Here is a 21422-nt window from a genome sequence, read left to right as displayed (position 1 = left end):
GTAGCTTTGTAGTATTGTCTGAAGTCTGGGAGAGTTATGCCTCCTGCTTTTTTTTCTTTCCTCAGGATTGCTCTAGCAATTCTGGGTCTGTTATAATTCCATATAAATTTTTGGTGTATCATTGTTTATATCAGCAAATGTTTGCAAATCAACCAAATGCACATTAGTACAGGGCAGGGTGAACAAATTACGGTTCTTCCAAATGAAGGAATATTACATAGCCATAGGAAGGAATGTGTATGCATTTTATGCAGTAATACAGAATACTCTTAGAAATACTGTGAAGTATCACAGGTATAGTGTTATATTACAGGTAACCATTTGAGCAAGAGAGGGAAATATTATACCTACTTATTTGCTTCTGTATGCAGAAAATATTCATGCAAGAATACACAGGAGACTAATTGATAATAAATATCAACTGGGACAGGGTAGGAGAGTTTTCAAGTATACACATTTATACTTTTTGAATTTTGAATCACATGAATGTATTACCTTTTCTAAACAATTAGACAAAATCCCATATATACATACAAAACAGAGCCTCTCATCTGGAGCACAGAATGGGATTTTTCTGTCTTTAAAAGTCCGTTAGACCCAAATTAGCAAAAGGAATTGAGATCTCAGAGACTTTCCAGAATGGTAGAATCACATAATTATAGCAGTGTTTATAAGGTTCCGTTTGCCAACTTGTTCAGTCAGTAAGCTCTATTGCTCAGTTGAGTTCAAGGGGGTCAACCCAAGGTCCTCCATTTTCTGGAATCCAGGGATTTCAGTGACTCATGAGACCAATGGGTAGAAGTGTTCACTGTGCCCGTGGGCAGCCACGGGCACCCAGGGACCCTGCTTCCCTCTTCCCCACCTGCTGTGGACCCTCGGATAACAATTACTGGAGGTGATGGGGCAGGGATGGAGGCTCTGGGGAAAGGGCTAAGTGAGCCACATGGTTTCGAATCACAAGTGTCCGTAGAGCTAAAATGTCACCATGGGTAAATGAAAGTGTGGGAACATAGCTGGTGGAAATACAGGGTATTTCCACTCAGCCCCGGTTGTCAGCACATGTTTGAAACAGCCCACCCTTTGGGCTCAATGCAGCTGGAGGGTTTCATCTCTGACCTGTGGCCAGATCTCCCGAATAACTCTAGAAACTTGGCCTCCCCCCATCAAGCCAAAGCAGAAGAGTTAATAGGACTCGCTGATTTATCCTGGCCGCCATAATCAAATTCAGAGCCAAGGCACAGCCAGCCCTGAGGAGGTTTCTTGATGTTGCCTCAGCTCCTAATAACATTGCCTCCTTCTTCCTCTCCATTTACCACATGCCATTTGGTCAAATTAGAACTTGAACTCAGAAAAGCAGATGCCTTCCTTTAGATAACATCCAAAAAATTCTCTTGTGGGAGGAAGGAGAGATGGGTTTGTCTCCTTAGATCTACGCACAAAGCAGTCACTTCTGATACATGACTTACTACAAATTAATGGCCAGTGTGAGGTGATTTTCCTTCATCCTTGTGGCCTGGGCAGCCTTATCGGGGGGGGTGGGGTGCAGAAGGGGATGTCCACCTCATGTCTTTCCTGAGGATTTGGTTACTTGCTCAAGGTCTCCTGATTAATGGCTACAGGTTCCTCCAGGCGACACTGGTGTCCTGGTTCTGTGTGCAGCTCCAGAGCGCCCAGATATTTGCTAGCAAGGGTGTTGGATGGCCCACCCCCAATCCTAACCCTGTGGAGGTAACTTCTGGTTCTCTGTTGCCTACTTAAATTTTTTAAAGTTTATTCTTTTTTATTAGGGAAAATCCCAAACATTCAAAAAAAAAGTGGAAAGAATTGTCCAGGGAACACCAGTATGCCTACTGTTATGGGCTGCCTTGCATCTCCCACCTCCCTCAAAATGCGTATATTGGAGTCCCAACCCCCATTACCTCAGCATGTGACTGCATTTGGAGATAGGCCTTTAGAGAGGTGATTAAGGTTAAGTGAGGTCATAGCAGTGGCTCTGGTCCAATCTGACTGGTGTCCTTATAAGAAGAGGAGACCTGGACACACAAAGAGACACCGGGGATGCTTAAAAAGAGCAAAGGCCATGTGAGGACACAGGGAGAAGGTAGCCATCTGCAAGCCAAGGAGAGAAGCCTTGGAAGAAACCAAACCTCATGATACCTTCGTCTTGGACGTCTAGCTTCCCAGACTGTGAAAAATGTATTTCTGTTATTTCAGCCGCCCAGGTACTTTACTATGGCAGCCCTAGCAAACAAATACACCCAGCACATAGATTCTGCAGTCGTTATCATTTTGCTATATTTACTCTATCCTCTATCTGTTTATCCACCTTATTTTATTCGATGAATTTCAAAATGAGTTGCAGATCCCTTGCCCACCTTGAAGAGTAACCTATTCAACAGAGAAAATAAATGCACACATGACTGAACCCTCTCTGCGGCCAGGATAGTCAGGGAGGTCGGATTGCGTTTACCAACCAGGAAACTAGGACCTGAAGATGAGTGATCATGAAGTTTGGTTAGAAAGACATGGCACTGGGTGTTGGAAGTGCCTCCAAGCCCAGCTGGCTGGGACACACCTGCGTTTGTCTGAGGTTCCCTGTTCATTCTTGCCGGCTGGTGAGGGTGTGGGGCAAGGTCACCACTTTGTGCTGCTCACCTCCAGTAGTCTCCAGGGTCAGACATCTGGATTCAGCTGATGTCTTCAATTCAAGACATCTGGCCAACTATCTACCAGCTGTGTGCGACCTCAGGCGCATCCTTAGATCTTGACCGTCGTCTGGAGACGAGGCTGATGGTACTGATATCACCGTGTGCAGTGGCTGTGGGGACCAGGGAAGGGTACCGAATGCTCACGAATGTTCCTGTCGCTGGCGCTTCACCCCCTGTTGGGGTAATGCCACCTGCTGTGACAAACAAACGCCAACATGTCCGTGACTTTGTCTAGTCAAAATTCATTTTCTGCTCGCCCAAGAGTCCAGTGGTCCTGGTTGGGGGTGGCCGGCCTCCTCACTGGCATCCAGGGATGCAGGCCCTTTCTGTCCTGGCTCCAGCATCACCCAGGGCTGGAGTCTTCTGCATCCAGGCAGAACCATCGGTGGGAAGAGTCATGTGGCCACACGCCCCAGCTACCCTCACTGTGGGGGAGCTGGGCAGTGCCACCGCTTCTCAGGGATAGCTCTGGCCTATGGGGTGGCGGGGAGCACACATTCTGGGGGAGTCCAAGCCTTCTCCTCACAGCCCCAACTCCGAGGAGGTCCTGGGATGTAAAGTCAGCAGCTGGGGGTTAAGAGTAGAGAGAGTCAGCCACCAGGGAAGGGCCAGGTCGGAGGGCAGCCGCCTGGCCCGCAAAAGCAGGGAAAGCAGCAGGAGTGGGGAGGGCAGTCTGATGGGGAGTCATCCCCCGGGGCTGGGGAAGCAGCCACCAGGAGGCCACCTTCTCCCAGGGCTGCACGAGAGTCCTGTTGAACTCTGACCCCAGTCCTAGCCGTGTGGCCAGGACCAATCTTAAATTTACAGGTTTCTCCTCTGTAAATCGAGGGTAATCATACTCTGAGGATTCAGCGCGATAATGCGTGGGATGTGCTGAGTCCGGTGTTGTCATCGTTTCATGGATTTTGCTAAACAAGGCCCAGCAAGTAAGCAGCGCAGATGCCACTCCTTCCTTTCATCTCTGGGAGGCAATACCAATAAGTCGTGACCCTCTTTCCTCAGGGTCCTTCTCAACACAGTGTTCCAGGAAATCTGCACCAATCGTTGGCATTAGCAGATGATATGAAAACTCTTTGCCCTCCAGAGGCTAGACCGTGGGCGTTTTTGTCTCTCCATCCTGGTGGCATAGCAAGGGCTTGACACATAGTACGTGTTCAATAAGTGTTTGTGGGCTGAAGTAGGATCTGTTACAGGGCTCTGCTGTGGGCAAAACATTGGATCTGTGTCAAAGAAAAAATGATTCTGATGCTTGTTGAAAGCGTAAGGGAGACCCTGATGGAGACTATTGCCGTGGGTGGCAAGACTCTCTCGAGAGGGGAGAGAGATTGCGCTCAATTCTGAATTGAACAGGAACAAGTGGGGATTTGTAGTCAAGGAGCAGATCGAGGGGTTGGTAGATGGAAAATTACCAAGAGACCTCAAGGGTAGGGGGATCTTGCTTAAGCCACTTAACAGGATTCTCGCTGAAGGCAGGCCACGTGATAAGGTATCAGGGGTGGGGGAGATGAGGAATTTGATCAGATATCAAGGGTGAACGGATCTCAAGGGTGGCGATTCTCTCTAAACCGATTTAGCAGGCTTCTTCCTAAAACTGGACTCAGCAAGGAAGCCCAAGGTGGGGGCCTGGTTCAGAGCCTGACCAAAGTTTGGTCAAGGAGAGCGTGTCTGGCAGTGAGAAGACAGACCCCAGGTCCTCCAGCCTACTTCTGGGGAGTCTGAGTCCTTGGGAAGGGTGCCGAGTTAGCCAGGCCGCACAGCCTCTCTGGGCAGCAGGGGTGGGAGACATGGCCAAGGGAAGATGCAAAGCAGACCCCACTTTGGGAGGCTCATCAGGAAACAGGCCTGCATGTGGCAGCAGTGGGGACAGGGGTGCTGGCCTGGTGCCTGGGAGGCAGTAGTCCAGAAAGGTCTTCTGGCCTGGGTGATGAATCCCAGAGCTGCGATTAAGACAAAATACTGTGAAGATGACACCTGCTGACAGCTGCAGGAAGGCCCCGGAAACTTTTACTATGAATTAGATTTTGCAGGCAGCTCTGCTGGGTGAGCTAGTGCTTGGGCCAACAAGAGGCTGCGTCGAGGGCAAGGACTGCTCTCCAGGGGAGAAGAGAGGAGAGTCTCAGGAACCATCTCCCCTGGGAGAAGCAGGGGCTGGAATGGGCTTAGAGCGCATCTGGTCCAAAGCTCCCATTTACATTTGGGAAAACCAACCCCCAGCACAGATGTGAGTTCTCCAAGGTCACGCCGCAAGTTACTGGCCACACAGCACTGGAGGCCAGGACTCCTGATCTCAAGCTGGCACGCTTGGCCGAGGGGCAGTTAGGCAGTGAGCACACCTCCAGGCATTCGACTTAAGGAAATTCAACTGCTAGTGCCTGGAGAGACGGAGACAGAGAATGAGACCAAGTTAGAGACAGCGAGACAGAGAGAGAATGGGATCGAGGCAGGAGAGAGAGTTGCAGAAGGAGGGAGACAGAAAGAGACATTGGTGAGCCTGAGGTTGGGAGTAGAGACGCGGACACCTGCAGGGCTGGACAGGACCTCAGTGATCCTCTAGTCAGCCACCTTCGTTCTGACAGTCATGAAACAAAGTATAGCTGAGTGGTTTACTTGTGTAAACCTTTCGAGGAGAAGTTTGAAGTGGAATGGTAAAAAAATAAATGCTTCAGGTGCTTAAAATGGCAAAACTTCCATCTCTAAGGGTTTTTGAAATGAGGCTTGAAAAATTGAAGAGCTGCAGGAACAGGCCCTGGCACCAGAGGATCTGGGTAAATGTGACGCAGAAGACCTTTCTGCCCTGGGCTGGGTTTCAGGACTCCATGCCCTCTGTGCTGTCTTCCCTGATGTTTCTGTGAACAGAGGGAGTTGCTCCAGAGAAGGAACAGAGCCTAACCCTCTCCTCCCTCATTCCTCCCATCACGGTACCAGCAGATATATATACTTTTTAATATTTATTTATTTATTTAGGCTGCACTGGGTCTTAGTTGTGGCATGCGGGATCTTTCAGCCACAGCATGAGGACTTCTGAGTTGAGGCATGTGAACTCTTAGTTGCAGCATTTAGTTGTGGCATGCATGTGGTATCTAGTTCCCCAAGCAGGGCTCGAACCCAGGCCCTCTGCACTGGGAGTGTGGAGTCTTACCCACTGGACCACCAGGGAAGTTCCCCAGCAGATCTTCTCAACTTTCAAAGCACAGCCCAAATGCCACCTCTTCCAGGAAGCTTTCCCTGATTTCTCACTTGTATCCCCTGCCCCAACTGGTACCCATCACTTCTTGTAAATCCCTCCAGACACCCCAGTGCCACGTTAGCCGCTTTTATTTTTCCACCTCGTACAAGTTATCTATGAAAATGTTGATAAAAGAGCCCCTATTCTGTGCTAGGAACTCCAAAAGCCTTGCTCTAATCCTTACAACGAATGAGCTAGGTGAGTTTCGCCATACCCACTCGACAGGTAAGTAAGCCGAGACTCTGAGAGAGTGAGTAAGTTCCTCAAGTTCAGATAGCCAGTAAGTGGCAAAAGCAGGGCTGCAGCCCAAGCTTGCCTGACTCTAGGGCTTGTACTCTTTCCACAACACTGACTGAGACGTTCCGAGGGCAGGGACTGTGTCTAGTCATTGTGTCTTGCAGGCATTTGGCACTCACTCGCTGTGTATTTCTGAATGAATGAAACAGCAGATGAGTGAATGAATACAAGCAGTATCCTTTCTTTTGAAGGTTGTAGCTCAGTGGTCGGCAAACTACAGCCTGGGAGCCAAATCCAGCTTGCCTCCTATTTTTGTAAATAAAGTTTCATTGCAACACAGCCACACGCATTCCTTTCTGTGTTGTCTATGCTGCTTTCATGCACCATGGCAGAGTTGCGTTGCGGCAGAGGCCATGAAGCCCGTAAAGCCTAAAACACTATCTGGCCATTTCCAGAAAAAGTTTGCCAACTCCTGCTATAGCTCATGGTCCTTACTAAGCTGGTTAAAACAGCAGTGCTTACTGCTTTTATGATCTAGAATATTTGTATGTTTGTGCACATGCTTGTGCCTTGGGTGCCTATAAAGTGTCAGATTTCCACGTGTATTTGGTATATGTCACTTAATCATTTTACAGGGAAGCTTCATCTAAAAAAGTTTGCCTCATGGGCCCTTTGGAAATATATATATATATTTTTTTTAATTAAGTTTAGCTTTGTTGCCAGCACTGGCATAGATGTGGTGACCTTCCCTGGAGCGGAGGCAGGCAGACTCCCCCCCACCCCACACCCACGGCGGCTGGGGTGACAGTGAGGATGGCCCTGTGAGGCTTGCCAGAGTGCAAAGCAGCCTGTTTCACAGGTTACCTTCCGTTTCCCCTCTGCTGCAGGGGCATCAGTATCCTGGGCTCCAGCCCCACCTCCTCCCCTGGGCTCTCCCTGGGGAACTCTTCCTCTCCCAAGCCACCCCCAGTGCATCCTCCTGAGAGGCCAGAGCTCTGCCTCCCGTTCCTGCTCCCGGGAGCTCAGGACTGGCCTCCGGACCCCTGGCATCTGGGGCAGAAACGACACCAAAGCAGGGATTGTCCGACTCCCACCCCAAATGCCCAGCAGGCCAGCCGCTGGGAGCGCTGGGGGCGTGACAAATCTCAGCCAGCCTCCAGCGGGTGTCCCCCGGCCAGTCCGCCGGGGCCTTGCCCGCGATGACGGGGCCATCCCTCAGCCTCGCTCATCTGTTCACCATTTCAGGACTGCTCTGTTACTCAGCTTGCTGCTTGGGTGAGTTGTGTGAGTGTGTGTGTGTTTGTTGTTTTGGAAAAAAGACTCTTGGAAAGCAAACTTGTTCTGGAGGTTTCAGCAGCCTTTAAATTTTAAACTCCGCTGGTGTTGGAATTGCAACGTAAAGGGGCTTGACATTGGAGTTGATGGGGATCTTGGCACGCGTGCGTGCGTGCGTGTGTGTGTGTGTGTGTGTGTGCCTCTCTTGTGACCTTGAGTGGCCGGCTGGCAGCTGCTGCTCCCTTGGCTTTGAAGTAGCATGGTATTCTGTGGTCCGGGGCCACCCTGGCACTGGGTGGCCAAGACACTCTCCATCTGTCTCCAGGCTGGCTGGCAGCTCCAGGCTGGGTCATGCAGCTCACTGTCATCCCAGGGGCAAATGCCTTCTCTGTAGGTTGTGCCCTCACCTGCCTCCCAGGCCTGCTCAGTCAAATCGCAAGACAGCAAACTCCTAACATGGTTTTTCAGAGACGTTCAAATACCTCCAAGCTCTAGGATCAGAATATTTTTCTCAAGGTGTATGTGGTATGAGTGGGGTTGGTGTGAAGAAAGTTGTAAGGTGCAGCCTTCTCTGGAATCTGTGAATGGGGGAAAACCAGGCAAACTGCCGCTGGTCAGGGTGAGAACTTGGTTGTAGCTGAGCCATCTGACTCACGGTCAGAACCCTTAGTGATGCCACGAGCGTGTGCCCTCACCTCTCCTCTCCTTGGGCTCTTGCGAGCGCAAGTTCCAACAGGCAGGGGAGGCCCAGAGCGGAGGGGGCGGAAGTAATGAGCCCTAGCAGCTGTGGAGCAGTTAGTGCATGGCTGCACCTGTAATTTTCCCAACCTGCAAAGGCAGGATGTGTGTGTCACGTCTTTTCTTTGCTGCCTTCTAATGACACATTTGCTTGATTTGAGGGGTTGCTGCTTGATGCAAAAAAAGGGGGCAGAAACAGAAAAGGCTGTCTCTAGTGCCCTACTGATGGGCTGGTCTGGTGAGTGAGAGACCCAGCTGGACACAGTGGTGATCCTGGGGTCATATGTGTAAAAAAAGGACTTTGGAGGTGGTTTGGGCCAAATTCCTTGTGGTGCAGGTGGGGATCCTCAGGTTGAAGAAGGGAGTCGCGCCGGGTCCCATGGTCACTTGCACCTGGACTCACATTTTGATCCAAGTCCCTATGTTTCCAAGAGTAGGTCGGAGTGAATCACTTTCCAAGGATATGCACCAGACTCAAGTGCGTAGTTTGTCCAAAGGGCAAAAACAGCATCAACAACAGCAAAAAGAAAAAAACCCCAAATGTTTGCCGAAAGCCTGCATTACACTCAGCATTGTTTCTACCTGTGATGTGGCCCTGCAGTGGCCACGCACAAAATGGCTTTGGTGTCTGTAAGTCAGGGGGGGCAGTCCCGAAACTCCACGGGGGTTGGCATTTCCAAGGCAGCTGCCTGGGGCTGAGCCACTTGGGGCACCCAGGTTTCTGCAGGCGCCGTGTACACACACACACACACACACAGGATTGTTTCCATTACAACAGAGCCTCTGGGGCTTTTCAGGCTGGACCCGAGCTCAGACACGATTCCACGGAGGCAGCCTAGTCCGGAGAGACCTGGAGGCCACTCAGATGACACCAAAATAGACATGTGAAGGCCTGTTTTAGTGATTGGGAGGAAGAGGCGAGGGGAAGCTGTTCCCAAACACGTCCACCTGATGGAAATATTCTGAGCTGGAATGAGCTGGAAATAAACTAGACGGCGCTAAAAACAAACCTCTCCAGGGAGCTGGGGGGCAGGCAGAAATAAATGGTCCTCACCTGCTGAAGATGAAGTGGGGGGAGGGGGAGGGGACAGAGGGAGGGGGAAGGGTGGACAGTGCAGTAGCCTTGGCAGGAGCAGCTGGTAGTGTGTCTTCCCTAAGGGAGCTCCAGCCTCCAGGAGGGAGTGAAGGAGGGACGGCTCTAAGGGGCCAGGGTCTTTCATCAGTGGAGGCTGCAGAGGGTGCAGACTGCAGGAAGCACTGGGGCCCTATATGGTCTGGAAACAGGAGCGATGAGCAGTGAGCCTTCGGCACGCGAACCTGCTGCCCCCCAGGTGCCCCTGGCTGGGAGAGGCCGTGCGGAGAACCACAGCTCAGCCCTTGCTGAGGCCCAACCGAGACGGAGGAGAGGCTGCAGCTGGGGCCGGGGAAGGGCTCTGGAGAGCTGCCCGCCTGCCCCAGGCCAGCCGCAGCAGCTTACACTCTAGGAGAGAAAAGGGAGAGGAGTGCCATTGCTGCTGACGTCAAGTCTTGTAACAACACAGCGACCTGGCTGCCTGCCCTCCGGCTCGGCCGCGGCTCCTCTTCTTGGACACAAACAACCTCACAGAACGACAGCCAACGGGGCCACTCTGTGACCGTGATGGATCAAGATAAAAACAAGGCTACTCTGTCACCATGCCAGACACGGACACAACAACACTATCCCGCAGCCAGCGGGCCCTCTGTCGTTGCTCACGTGGGTAACCATGCTGCTGCTTTATGCCCACAGCTCCTGTCTCCTCTTCTGGATGAGAATTAAGATGTAGCCACAGGACTTCCCTGGTGGTCCAGTGGTTAAGAATCTGCCTGCCAATGCAGGGGACACGGGTTCAAGCCCTGGTCCGGGAAGATCCCACATGCCGCAGAGCAACTAAGCCCGCGAGCCACAACTACTGAGCCCGAGTGCTGCAACAAAGAGTAGCCCCTGCTCGCCGCAACTAGAGAAAGCCCATGTGCAGCAACGAAGACCCAACACAGCCAAACAAACAAATAAATAAATAAATTTATTTAAAAAAAAAAAGATGAAGTCATAGACTAACCCTCATATCCTGACAGCAGCCAGTCCAGAGCAAGGCCAGACTTGGCTTCCCCATAAGCTCCCGCCAGCATCACATAGCAAAAGCCCAACTCCTAGAATAAATCCTTTCTCAAGGCCTCTTACCGAGATGCCGATGGGTCCCCTAGTGTGCGTCCTCCCTCATGACAATGAGGCACTTTCTATCTCAGGTGGTTGTTCCAGGAACACCCCTGGCCTTCTTCTTAGCTCCCAATCTTTGTTTCCACACACATGCAGTCATAGTGTCCAGATCAACAGGAAGGACTCTGGAACCAGAGTTCAAATCCTGGCTCTGTCGCTTACTAGTTGTATGACCTTGGGCAAGTTGCTTCACCTCTTTGCCTCAGCTACCGGATCTGTAAAATGGGGATGATGATCATGGTAATAATAGTACTTAACTCTCAGGATTTCTCTGAGGATTAGGTGAATTTATATGTGTGAAGCATTTAAATGGTGCCTGGCATGTAGTAAATTTTAAAAATTAATTCAGCAAACATTTTCGGAATATCCAGTGTATGCCAGGTGCTGTGCTAGACCCTATGGATCAAAACTGATGCCCATCCTCACAGAGAGCACAAGGAAACACCCCATGGATAAGAGCTAACATGGGGTAAACCTGGAGAAAGCATAGCAGGATCCCTCCATCTTGGCCTGGGAATCACGGAAAGCTTCTTGGTGGAGGGTGAACCTGACAGTTCTTGCTGTAGAGTAAGAGCCTCCAGGACGGGGCTGGGTGTGGGAGGGCAGAGTGGGCCCTGAGCAGAGGGTGCGGCAGCTGCCTACAGGCAGGGGCACATTGAGGCACCGCTTTGCCCCCACAAGGCCTAGTCCAGTGCCTGGCAAAGCACAAGCACAGATGAACAAATGTCTCACACTAAAGCTGGAAGCTTTCCTCCAAACCAGTGCCTTCTCTGACTATTCTATCTTAGACTCGGACCACTGTTGACCCAGGTGCCGTGCAACATCAGAATCACCCTGACCCTTCCTCCTCTTTCACCCCTGCAGTGCACTGACCCCCCCAGTCTCTTTCTCCCCAGGATGTGTGTGTGGCCCCTTCCTTCCGGCCCTCACTGCTTCCATACCACCGCAGGCCCTGATAGGATATCTCCACACCAGGCCTGCAGCCTGCTTGCTGCCTGCCGTTCTCTGAGCTCTCCTTGCCCACCTTGCCTCTACACCGTCTTTCCCAGCACCGTGTTGATCCTATTACTCCTTCACTCAGCACCTTCTGTGGCTCCCTACTACATTTTTTAAAAAATTTATGTTAACCCTCTTATCTATTTATTTATTTTTGGTTGCATTAGGTCTTCGTTGCTGTGCGTGGGCTTTCTTTGGTTGCAGCGAGCAGGGGCTACTCTTCGTTGCGGTGCATGGGCTTCTCATTGTGGTGGCTTCTCTTGTTGTGGAGCACAGGCTCTAGAGCACAGGCTCAGTAGTTGTGGCTCACGGGCTTAGCTGCTCCACAGCATGTGGGATCTTCCCGGACCAGGGCTTGAACCCGTGTCCCCTGCATCGGCAGGCGGATTCTTAACCACTGTGCCACCAGGGAAGCCCCCCTACTACACTTTGAATAAAGCCCAAACCCTTTGGTGGGGGATCCAAAACTGCATGATTTAGCCCCAAACTAACTTTCCAGCTCTTCTTTCCAGAACCTCCTCTCCCATTAGACCTACACCTTAAAACTTCTTGCTTCTGTGCTCTATTTAACCTATTTAGAGGGTCTGCCTGCCCTTGCTCCCTTCCAGAGAACCTTCTCCCATAGCCTCAGTGGAGCTGGCAACACACTGAGATGATGCTGAAGATTGGGCCTGGTCCTGGGTGGGTCTGCACAGCCACCCCAGGGACCTGTCACTTGACTGGAAAAAAATGTGTAGGGCCATCAGAGTCCCCGTCATGGATATTTGAAACAAGAGCCACAAAGGGATGTTCCAGGCAAAACAGATGCTGGAGGTAAACCATTTGAGGTGAGACCGGGTCAGCCATCATGCAGTGATGGGGGAGTAAAGATGCAAAAAAAGACAGGGTGGGTCAGCCTGTGGCAGTTAGTGCCCATCTTGCTCTCATAAAATAAAGGCAGAGTCACCTGAGTGAGGATGACACCAGTAAGCAGAGCCGAGAGGTCGGGAGAGACGATTCCTGCTGATGTCATGGAATTCCAGGTACAGCCCTGCCAGAAGCCATCTGCCTGAGGACTTCTTAGTTACGGCCAGCAAGATGGCAGAGTAGAAGGACGTGAGCTCACCCCTTCTTACAAAAACACTGAAATCACAACTGAACAACCATTGAAAAAAAACTGCTGGAACCTACCAAAAAAGGTACCCTACATCCAAAGACAAAGAAGAAGCCACAACAAAATGGTAGGAGGGGTGCAATCACAATAAAATCAAATCCCATACCCACTGGGTGGGCGACCCACAAACTGGAAAACAATTATACCACAGTGGTTCTCCCACAGCAGTGGAAGTTCTGAGCCCCACGTCCGGCTTCCCTGCCTGGGGGTCTGGCAATGGGAGGAGGAGCCCCCAGAGAATCTGGCTCTGAAGGCTAATGGGATTTGATTGCAGGAGTTCCACAGGACTGGGGGAAACGGAAACTCCACTCTTGGAGGGCACACAAGGTCACGTGTCCACCAGGACCCAGGGGAAAAAGCAGTGACCTCATAAGAGACTGGGACAGACCTACCTGCTAGTATTGGAGGGTCTCCTGTGGAGGCGGGTGGGCAGCTGTGGCTCACTGTGGGGACAAAGACACTGGAAGCAGCAGCTCTGGCATGTACTCATTGGCGTGAACCCTCCTGGAGGCTGCCACTTCCTCCCCAAGACCTAGCCCCACCCAACAGCCTATAGGCCCCAGTGCTGGGACGCCTCAGGCCAGACAACCAACAGGGTGAGAACACAGCCCCACCCATCAGCAGACAGGCTGCTTAAAGTCTTCCTGAGCACAGCCCTGCCCACCAGAGGGACAAGACCCAGCTCCACCCACTAGTGGGCAGGAGCCAGCCCCTCGCATCAGGAAGCCTGCACAAGCCTCTTGGATAGCCTTGTCCACCAGCGGGCAGACAGCAGAAGCAAGAAGAACTACAATCCGTGAGCCTGCAGAGCAGAAACCATAATCACAAAAAGTCAGACAGAATGAAACAGCAGAGGAATATGTCCCAGATGAAGGAAGAAGATAAAGCCCCAGAAGAACAAATAAGTAAATGGAGACAGGCAATCTGCCAGAAAAAGAATTCAGAGTAACGATAGTGAAGATGATCCAAGATCTCAGAAAAAGAATGGAGGCACAGACTGAGAAGATGGAAGCAATGTTTAACAAAGACCTAGAAGAACTAAAGAACAAACAAACAGAGATGAACAATACAATAACTGAAATGAAAAATACACTAAGAGGAATCAATAGCAGAGTAACTGAGGCAGAAGAACGGATAAGTGAGCTGCAAGACAGAATGGTGGAACTCACTGCCACAGAACAGAATAAAGGAAGAAAGAATGAAAAGAAATGAAGACAGTCTAAGAGACCTCTGGGACAACATTAAATGCACCAACATTTGCGTTATAGGGGTCCCAGAAGGAGAAGAGAGAGAGAAAAGACCTGAGAAAATATTTGAAGAGTAATAGCTGAAAACTCCCTAACATGGGACAGGAAACAGTCACCCAAGTCCAGGAAGCACAGAGAGTCCCAGGCAGGATAAACCCAAGGAGGAACATGCCAAGACACATAGTAGTCAAACTGACAAAAATTAAAGACCAAGAAAGAATATTAAAAGCAATAAGGGAAAAGCAGCAGATAACATACAAGGGAACTCCCATAAGGTTATCAGCTGATTTCTCAGCAGAAGCTCTGCAGGTCAGAAGGGAGGGGCACAATATATTTAAAGTGATGAAAGGCTAGGACCTACAACCAAGAATTCTCTATTCAGCAAGGCTTTCATTCAGATTTGACGGAGAAATCAAAAGCTTTACAGACAAGCAAAAGCTAAGAGAATTCACCACCACCAGATCAGCTTTGCACCAAATGCTAAATGAACTTCTCTAAGCGGAAAAGAAAATGCCATGACTAGAAACAAGAAAATTACAAATGGAAAAGCTCACCAGTAAAGGCAAACATAAAGTAAAAGAAGGAAATCATCTGCGCAAAAATATGCTATCAAAACCAGCAATCGTGAGAAGAGAGAGTACAAGTGCAGGATACTGGAAATGCATTTGAAATTAAAAGACCAGCAACTTAAAACAATCTTGTTTATATACAGACTGCTATATCAAAACCTCATGGTAACTGCAAACCAAAAATCTACAATAGATACGCATACAAAAAGGAATCCAAACACAACATTAAAATTAGTTGTCAAGTCACAAGAGAAGAGAACAAAAGAGGAAGGGAAGGGAAAGGACCTGCAAAAACAAATCCAAAACAATTAAGAAAATGTCACTAGGAACATACATATTGTTAATTACCTTAAATGTAAATGGATTATATGCTCCAACCAAAAGACATAGATAGACTGACTGAATGGATACAAAAACAAGACCTGTATATATGCTGTCTACAAGAGACCCACTTCAGATCTAGGGACACATACAGACTGAAAGTGAGGGGATGGAAAAAGGTATTCCATGCAAATGGAAATCAAAAGAAAGCTGGAATAGCAATACTCATATCAGATAAAATAGACTTTAAAATAAAGACTGTTACAAGAGACAAAGAAGGACACTGCATAATGATTAAGGGATCAATCCAAGAAGAAGATATAACAATTGTAAGTATATATGCACCCAATATAGGAGCACCCCAATATATAAGGCAAATACTAACGACATAAAATGAGAAACCAATAGTAACACAATAATAGTGGGAGACTTTAACACCCCACTTTCATCAATGGACAGATCATCCAGACAGAAGATCAATAAGGAAATACAGGCCTTAAATGACACATTAGACCAGCTGGACCTGATTGATATTTATTGAGCCCTCTACCCAAAAGCCACAGAATACACATTCCTCTCAAGTGCACATGGAACATTCTCCAGGATTGATCACGTGCTGGGCCACAAAGGAAGCCTTGGTAAATTTAAGAAAATTGAAATCATATCAAGCATTTTTCTGACCACAACACTATGAGATTAGAAATCTACCACAAGAAAAAAACTGTAAAAAACACAAACATGTGGAGGCTAAACAATATGCTGCTGAACAACCAATGGATCACTGAAGAAATCAAAGAGGAAATTAAAAAAAGACAGGGTGAACAGATGCACAGAAGGAAGCGTAACAGAGGAGAGGGGGAGAAGAGGAGGGGGAGGGGGGAGAGAGGGAGAGAGAGGAGGTGGGAGGGGGGAGAGGAGAGAGGGGAGGGAGGGGAAGGAGAGGGGAAGAGAGAGGAGGGGGGAGGAGAAGAGGAGTGCTAGGAGTTTCAGTTCCTGCTCTTCCTAACATTTGGCAGCTTTATGATGAACCTCCCTTTTCTCCCACCTGAGCCGGTGTGAATGAACTTCTGCTTCTGGCAGTCAAAGTGGTCTGAATAGAACGTTGTCTCTACCTGCTTTTCCTCCCTCCCCCTGGGGAGCCTTCCTCCTCCATCACCCCTGCCCCATCCAGTCCTTCAAGGCCTAGCTCTAGTGCCCCTGACTGCCCTAGACAGTTCCTGGGTCTGGAAGACTTCCTGTCTGAATCTTCCCCAATCTTCCAGAGCTAGCAGGAATACCACCTCCTCCAGAAAGGCTCCCATGTCCCTCCCAGCTGGTCATCACCTCTTCCTTGCTTCTCTGAATTCCCTCAGTTCCTTGTTAACTTACCTGGCCTGGGGCAGATGCTGCTTTTGTGTGGGAACCAGATTCTGTGGACTGTTCATGACCAAGCCAGTCTCCAAACATGGGATAAGACAACAGTTTCTAATGGGGCCATATTGTTTGTTTGTTTGTTTTTTATTTTTATTGAAGTATTTTATTGAATTACAAAGTTGTGTTAGTTTTTGGTGTACAGCAAAGTGATTCATATATATATATATGAATATGAATATATATTCATATATATATATGATATATACATATATATCAGATTCTTTTCTATTATGGTTTATTACAGGATATTGAATATAGTTTCTGTGCTATACAGAAGGACCTTGTTGTTTATCCACTTTATATATAGTAGTTTGTATCTGCTAATCCCAGACTCCTAATTTATCCCTCCCCCATCTTTCCCCTTTGGTAACCATAAATTTGTTTTCGGTGTCTGTGAGTCTGTTTCTGTTTTGTAAATAAGTTCACTTGTATCATTTTTTTAGATTCCACATATAAGTGATATATTTGTCTTACTCTGACTTACATCACTTAGTATGATAATCTCTATGTCCATCCATGTTGCTGCAGATGGCATTATTTCATTCTCTTTTATGGCCGAGTAGTATTCCATCGTATACATGTACCACATCTTCTTTATCCATCCATCAGTGGACATTTACGTTGCTTCCATGTCTTGGCAATTGTAAATAGTGCTGCGATGAACGTAGGGGTGCATGTATCTTTTTGAATTAGAGTTTTATCTAGGTATATACCCAGGAGTGGGATTGCTAGATCACATGGTAGCTCTATTTTTAGCTTTTTAAGGAAACTCCATACTGTTCTCCATAGTGGCTGTACCCATTTACATTCCCACCAACAGTGTAGGAGGGTTCCCTTTTCTCCACACCCTCTCCAGCATTTGTTATTTGTAGACTTTTTGATGATGGTCATTCTGACTGGTGTGAAATGGTGCCTCATTGTAGTTTTGATTTACATTTCTCTAATAAGTAGTGATGTTGAGCATCTTCTCATGTGCCTATTGGCAATCTGTATATCTTTTTTGGAGAAATGTCTATTTAGGTCTTCTGCCCATTTTTTGATTGGGTTGTTTGTTTTTTTGTTGTTGAGCTGTATGAATTGTTTGTGTATTTTGGAAATTAATCTCTAGTTGGTTGCATCATTTGCAAATATTTTCTCCCATTCTGTAGGTTGTCTTTTTGTTTTGTTTATGGTTTCCTTCGCTGTGCAAAAGCTTATTAGTTTGATTAAGTCCATTTATTTATTTTTGCTTTTATTTCTATTGCCTTGGGAGACTGACCTAAGAAAACATTGCTACAATTTATGTCAGAGAGTGTTTCGTGGGGCCACGTTGGAAATTTTCATTTTCAGTTGTCACAGTGGCTGAGGTGAGAGGTTTCCCGCAAAGAGTGGGACAGAATCATACATGAAGAGTGGTTCCATGTCCCACATGACTCTGAAATGTCACATGGATGATACATACCCTGTATAATTATCTCATCCTAGAAACTGATTCCCTTTGACATCAAATTTGTTGAACGGTTGTAGTATGAAACTGAGTTTTCTGAGACTACAACTGCTGAGTAATGACTGTGCTTTGTTTGGTTGGGATTTTACCCAGTGTTTTTCATCATTTGAGAAAATCACATTGCACAGCGGGCACGTCACTTGAAGCATCTGTGTTGCCTCTACTGCACCTTGTGTTCGTAGCTGTTGCATTCACTGCGGTTTCGCATATAGGTGCAAGCATCTGACTACATCATCATGTTTCCTGATGTGCTAGTGCCTGACCACTTATAGTCACAATATGCCTGTTTATATCATAAATCACTTTTCTGAGAGTTCTCTTTTATATTATATTCAGAGCACTATATTGATTTTTTAATTGTATAAGTATGTTGTATTATGTATGAATTTCATTTTAGGATAACAAAGGTGTCTTTAAAAATGTTCCTTGCCAATGGGGGCATTGTGTCTGAGGGCGCTGAGGACCACTGGCCCTGCCAGTGGATGCTCCTCTGCTGGGTGTGAGGGTGTGGGTGTGCTCAGGGCAGTGATTCCCGGGGCGCTGGAGCTGACACAAGCCGCCCCACACCGGGTGCCTTCTGGGGAGCACCTGCTGGTTGCCTGGTGTGTGAGGCAAGTCCTGGATCCCAGGGTGGAAAGAGAAGGCTAGCACTGTCCCCTGGGAGACAACACTGAAAACTGGGTTCAGGGCAAGAGGAGTGCAGGGGGTGGGGGGAAACCCGCCCATGTTCTGTGAGATCCGAGGTTTGGAGAAAGGGTGGAGATGGAGGTACCATCACGAGACCAAAACTGGGAGCTGGAAAATTACAGCTTTGGGCGATCATGGATCTCACTGCTATGAATGTTCTAGTACGTGTGTTGGGTGAACACATACTCACTTTTCCATCGGTGAACGCCTAGGAGTGAGTTGCCGAGCTATCGTATGTGCCTATGTTCAGCTTTAGTAGACAATGCCGAGAGTTTTCCAAAGAGGTTGAAGCAATTTCCACTCCCACCAGCCAATGCATGAGCCTGAATGGGAACCCTATTCAGCAGCATAAAAACGACAAGCAATGACCAGGAAGCCCCTCACAGACACTATGTAGAGCAAAAGAAAGACACAAGAATTCCCGTTCATATAAAGTTCAAATACAGGCACAAGGACTTCCCAGGGCTAGCAGCCAGGGTGGTGTACAGGGAGCAGTGCAGAGACTGGACAGGAGCTGAAAGGGCTTCTAGAGGCCAGGGAGTTCTGTGTCTCCACCCAAGTGCTGGCTTCTAGGGTGTGTCCCCTTTGCAGGAATCCAGTGGGCTGTACACTTAGGATCCATGTCCTTCCTGCCAGGTACACTTCAACACTGAACATGTACTAACACTGCACACGGGCATGTGACAAGGAAGCTGTAAGTATCCAGGGTCCTCTCTTCATCTCCTCACACCTGTGTCTGGAGACATTAAACCTTAGCTCTCCAGTGAGCATGGGTGACCTCGAATGTCTGTGTAGAGTCTGGAGTCAAATCTATGTTTGAAATCCTGGCTCTGCGTCTGATCAGCGCTGCCCCCAGCCCTGCTGCCTTCCCCCTCAGAACAGTTCCTTTTGGGCACAGCATCAAGGGTATTAACAGACACTGCCTTCTCCCCAACTGTTGGGGGTACCTTATGAGTAAGTTTGAACTTGGCATTCCTCATCCCATCTACAGAGTGACCAGTCAGTGTCTGGAGAAGCAGCCCTGGACCTCGTGATGGTCACAGTGGCCACACCATCTGTTCATTTATCCAGTGAAGGCAGGGGAGGGCTAGATCAGGTATAGGCAGGAGGTGTGCTCACACCCAACAGCCTGGAAATGAGACTCGAAAATGAGACGTAGTCTTCCCGGGCGTGGTGGACACCCAGAGGCCCTAGCACTGACCCCACGCTAATGAGCATTGTTTTCTCTGAACAGCCCTTCCCGGCCTGGATCAGAAGAAGCGTGGCGGCCACAGAGCATGCTGCCTGCTGACCCCCCCGCCACCCCCTCTGTTCCCACCACCGTTCTTCAGAGGGGGCCGAAGTCCGGTGAGTAGCTTTGGGCTCATGAGAGCAGACATGCAGGTCCCAGGGCCACCACACAGCTCACCTTCTCCCCCACTGCTCAGTGGGAGTCTGTCCGGAGGGATCTAGCTCTCTGCCCTCACGTGGCACGCGGAGCCCAGATTGGACATTTAGCTGTTTCTGGTACGTGTCTGTTCTCCCACCACCTTAAACAAGTGATGAAGGGAAATGCTTCTCAGCAGGGAATTGGACTTGGCAAGGTGTTCCATCCTCTCAAAAACATTGAGGTGAATTTATAACTTTCTGGTTATAAAGCTCCTATCAGTGGCTCGGACATGGAATTTTCCCTTCTGTCTTTCTTCTCCCCAAGTGTTTGTGAAATTCCCTTCCACAGCCCGAACTGAACTTACACCATATCCATGAGGTGACACAGGAAACAGTCCTGTGAGAGGGAACGGAAGTGGGGAGAGAGGAAAAGGTGAGGAAAGAGCAGGGTCGGAGAAGCTGACCTAGAAGATAGCTGGCCAGGGCATTTCAGGGATTTGAGATGCTCAGATCTTTCCAGAACCTCTTAGACCTGTACCCTCCAGTACAGTAACCACTGGCCCTATGTGACCAGCTCCAGTTGAGATGTGCTGAGTGTAAAATACACATTGGATGCATTTTATAAGAACGTAAAATATCTCAGTAATTTTTTTACATTGAATATACATTGAAATAATAATACTTGGGATATATTGGGTAAGATAAAATACTTATTAAAATTGATTTCACTTGTTTCCTTTTACCTTTTTTATGTGGCTACCGGGAAATTTTGAACTATATAGGATGTCTCGCATTGGTGGCTCACATTATATTTCTCTTGGATGGTGCTGTCCTGGACATTGGATAAAAGCCCCTGAGTGAGCTTCCTAACTCCATCCGAGAGGTCATTATCTCTCTCTAATCCATTCAAACCAGGTTCGTCTCAGAGCAGATGAGAGAATGGAAACTGGGGACCCAGAGGTCGCCTTCTTGAGATGCCCACTGGGTGTCAGGGAAACGCCAGCCTCAGGGGCTGGGCTATAGAACAGGTCTGTGTCCAGGAGGTAACCATTCTTCTGTCCCCCAAGTCTGACCTGTAACCTGTGTCGCTTTGCCTTGAAGCTTCTCTCCCCAGACATGAAGAATCTCGTCCTGGAACTGGAGACCACACGGGCCCCATGCGTGCAAGGGTCGCTCAGCTCCCCCGGGCCTCCGGGGCCCCAGGTCGGTGCATCCCCCAGGCCCTACCCTGCTGTCCTCTGTTCAGAGCAGGGATGCCCTCTGGGCAGAGCTGCCCCTTTTCAGGTGACATGGGGTTGTCTTCCTGCCCTGGAGGAACCACATGGACAGAACACTGGTTCATCTCTGGGGGATTCTGCCTCCCAGCCTTGACGACCTCCTCCACACAATGGGGATAATAACTTCCCTTGCAGTACTGGATTTGGGGGGTGACCAAGTGAGCTGCTTGGTCGCTTGGGCACCCCCCAAAGTGGTGATAATGGGTGTGGTTATTATTATAGTTATCACCAGACAAACATTTGATGACAATGTGACCCCACCAGTGGACCCAGAGGTACCTGCATTCAGGCCAGAAAAATGGAGGTAACAGGGAACTTGTTACCCTGAGCTCAGTTTGGCCCCCAGATACTGGCACCACGTAGCTGACCTCTCCCCACCAAAGCTCAAGTAAGAGTGAGAAAAAGGCAAAATGCTAGAGAAAGGATTTTCTAGGCAGACAAAGAGTACCCTCCAGAGACCCTGTCTCATGGACTCCTGGCCCCTC

General features: G+C 48.8%; 1 protein-coding gene across 4 annotated transcripts in view; it reads left to right on the top strand.

Annotated features, from left to right (window-relative positions):
- COLQ (collagen like tail subunit of asymmetric acetylcholinesterase) overlaps nucleotides 1–21422 on the top strand; it is a 72388-nt gene that overhangs the window by 20234 nt on the left and 30732 nt on the right. Inside the window, exons 1-3 of one of the 4 annotated variants that reach the window (XM_060011512.1) lie at nucleotides 6871–7446; nucleotides 19527–19639; nucleotides 20762–20863. In XM_060011512.1, the coding sequence (XP_059867495.1) occupies nucleotides 7371–7446; nucleotides 19527–19639; nucleotides 20762–20863 (291 nt within the window). In that variant the 5' untranslated portion in view covers nucleotides 6871–7370. Of the gene's footprint in view, nucleotides 1–6870; nucleotides 7447–16382; nucleotides 18987–19526; nucleotides 20864–21422 lie in introns of those variants that run through there. The other 3 variants (XM_060011510.1, XM_060011511.1, XM_060011509.1) reach the window with 3 other exon arrangements.

This window comes from Delphinus delphis, chromosome 4 (genome assembly GCF_949987515.2).
Source record: "Delphinus delphis chromosome 4, mDelDel1.2, whole genome shotgun sequence".
Taxonomy (NCBI): domain Eukaryota; kingdom Metazoa; phylum Chordata; class Mammalia; order Artiodactyla; family Delphinidae; genus Delphinus; species Delphinus delphis.
This window is presented reverse-complemented; position numbering and strand designations above follow the sequence as displayed.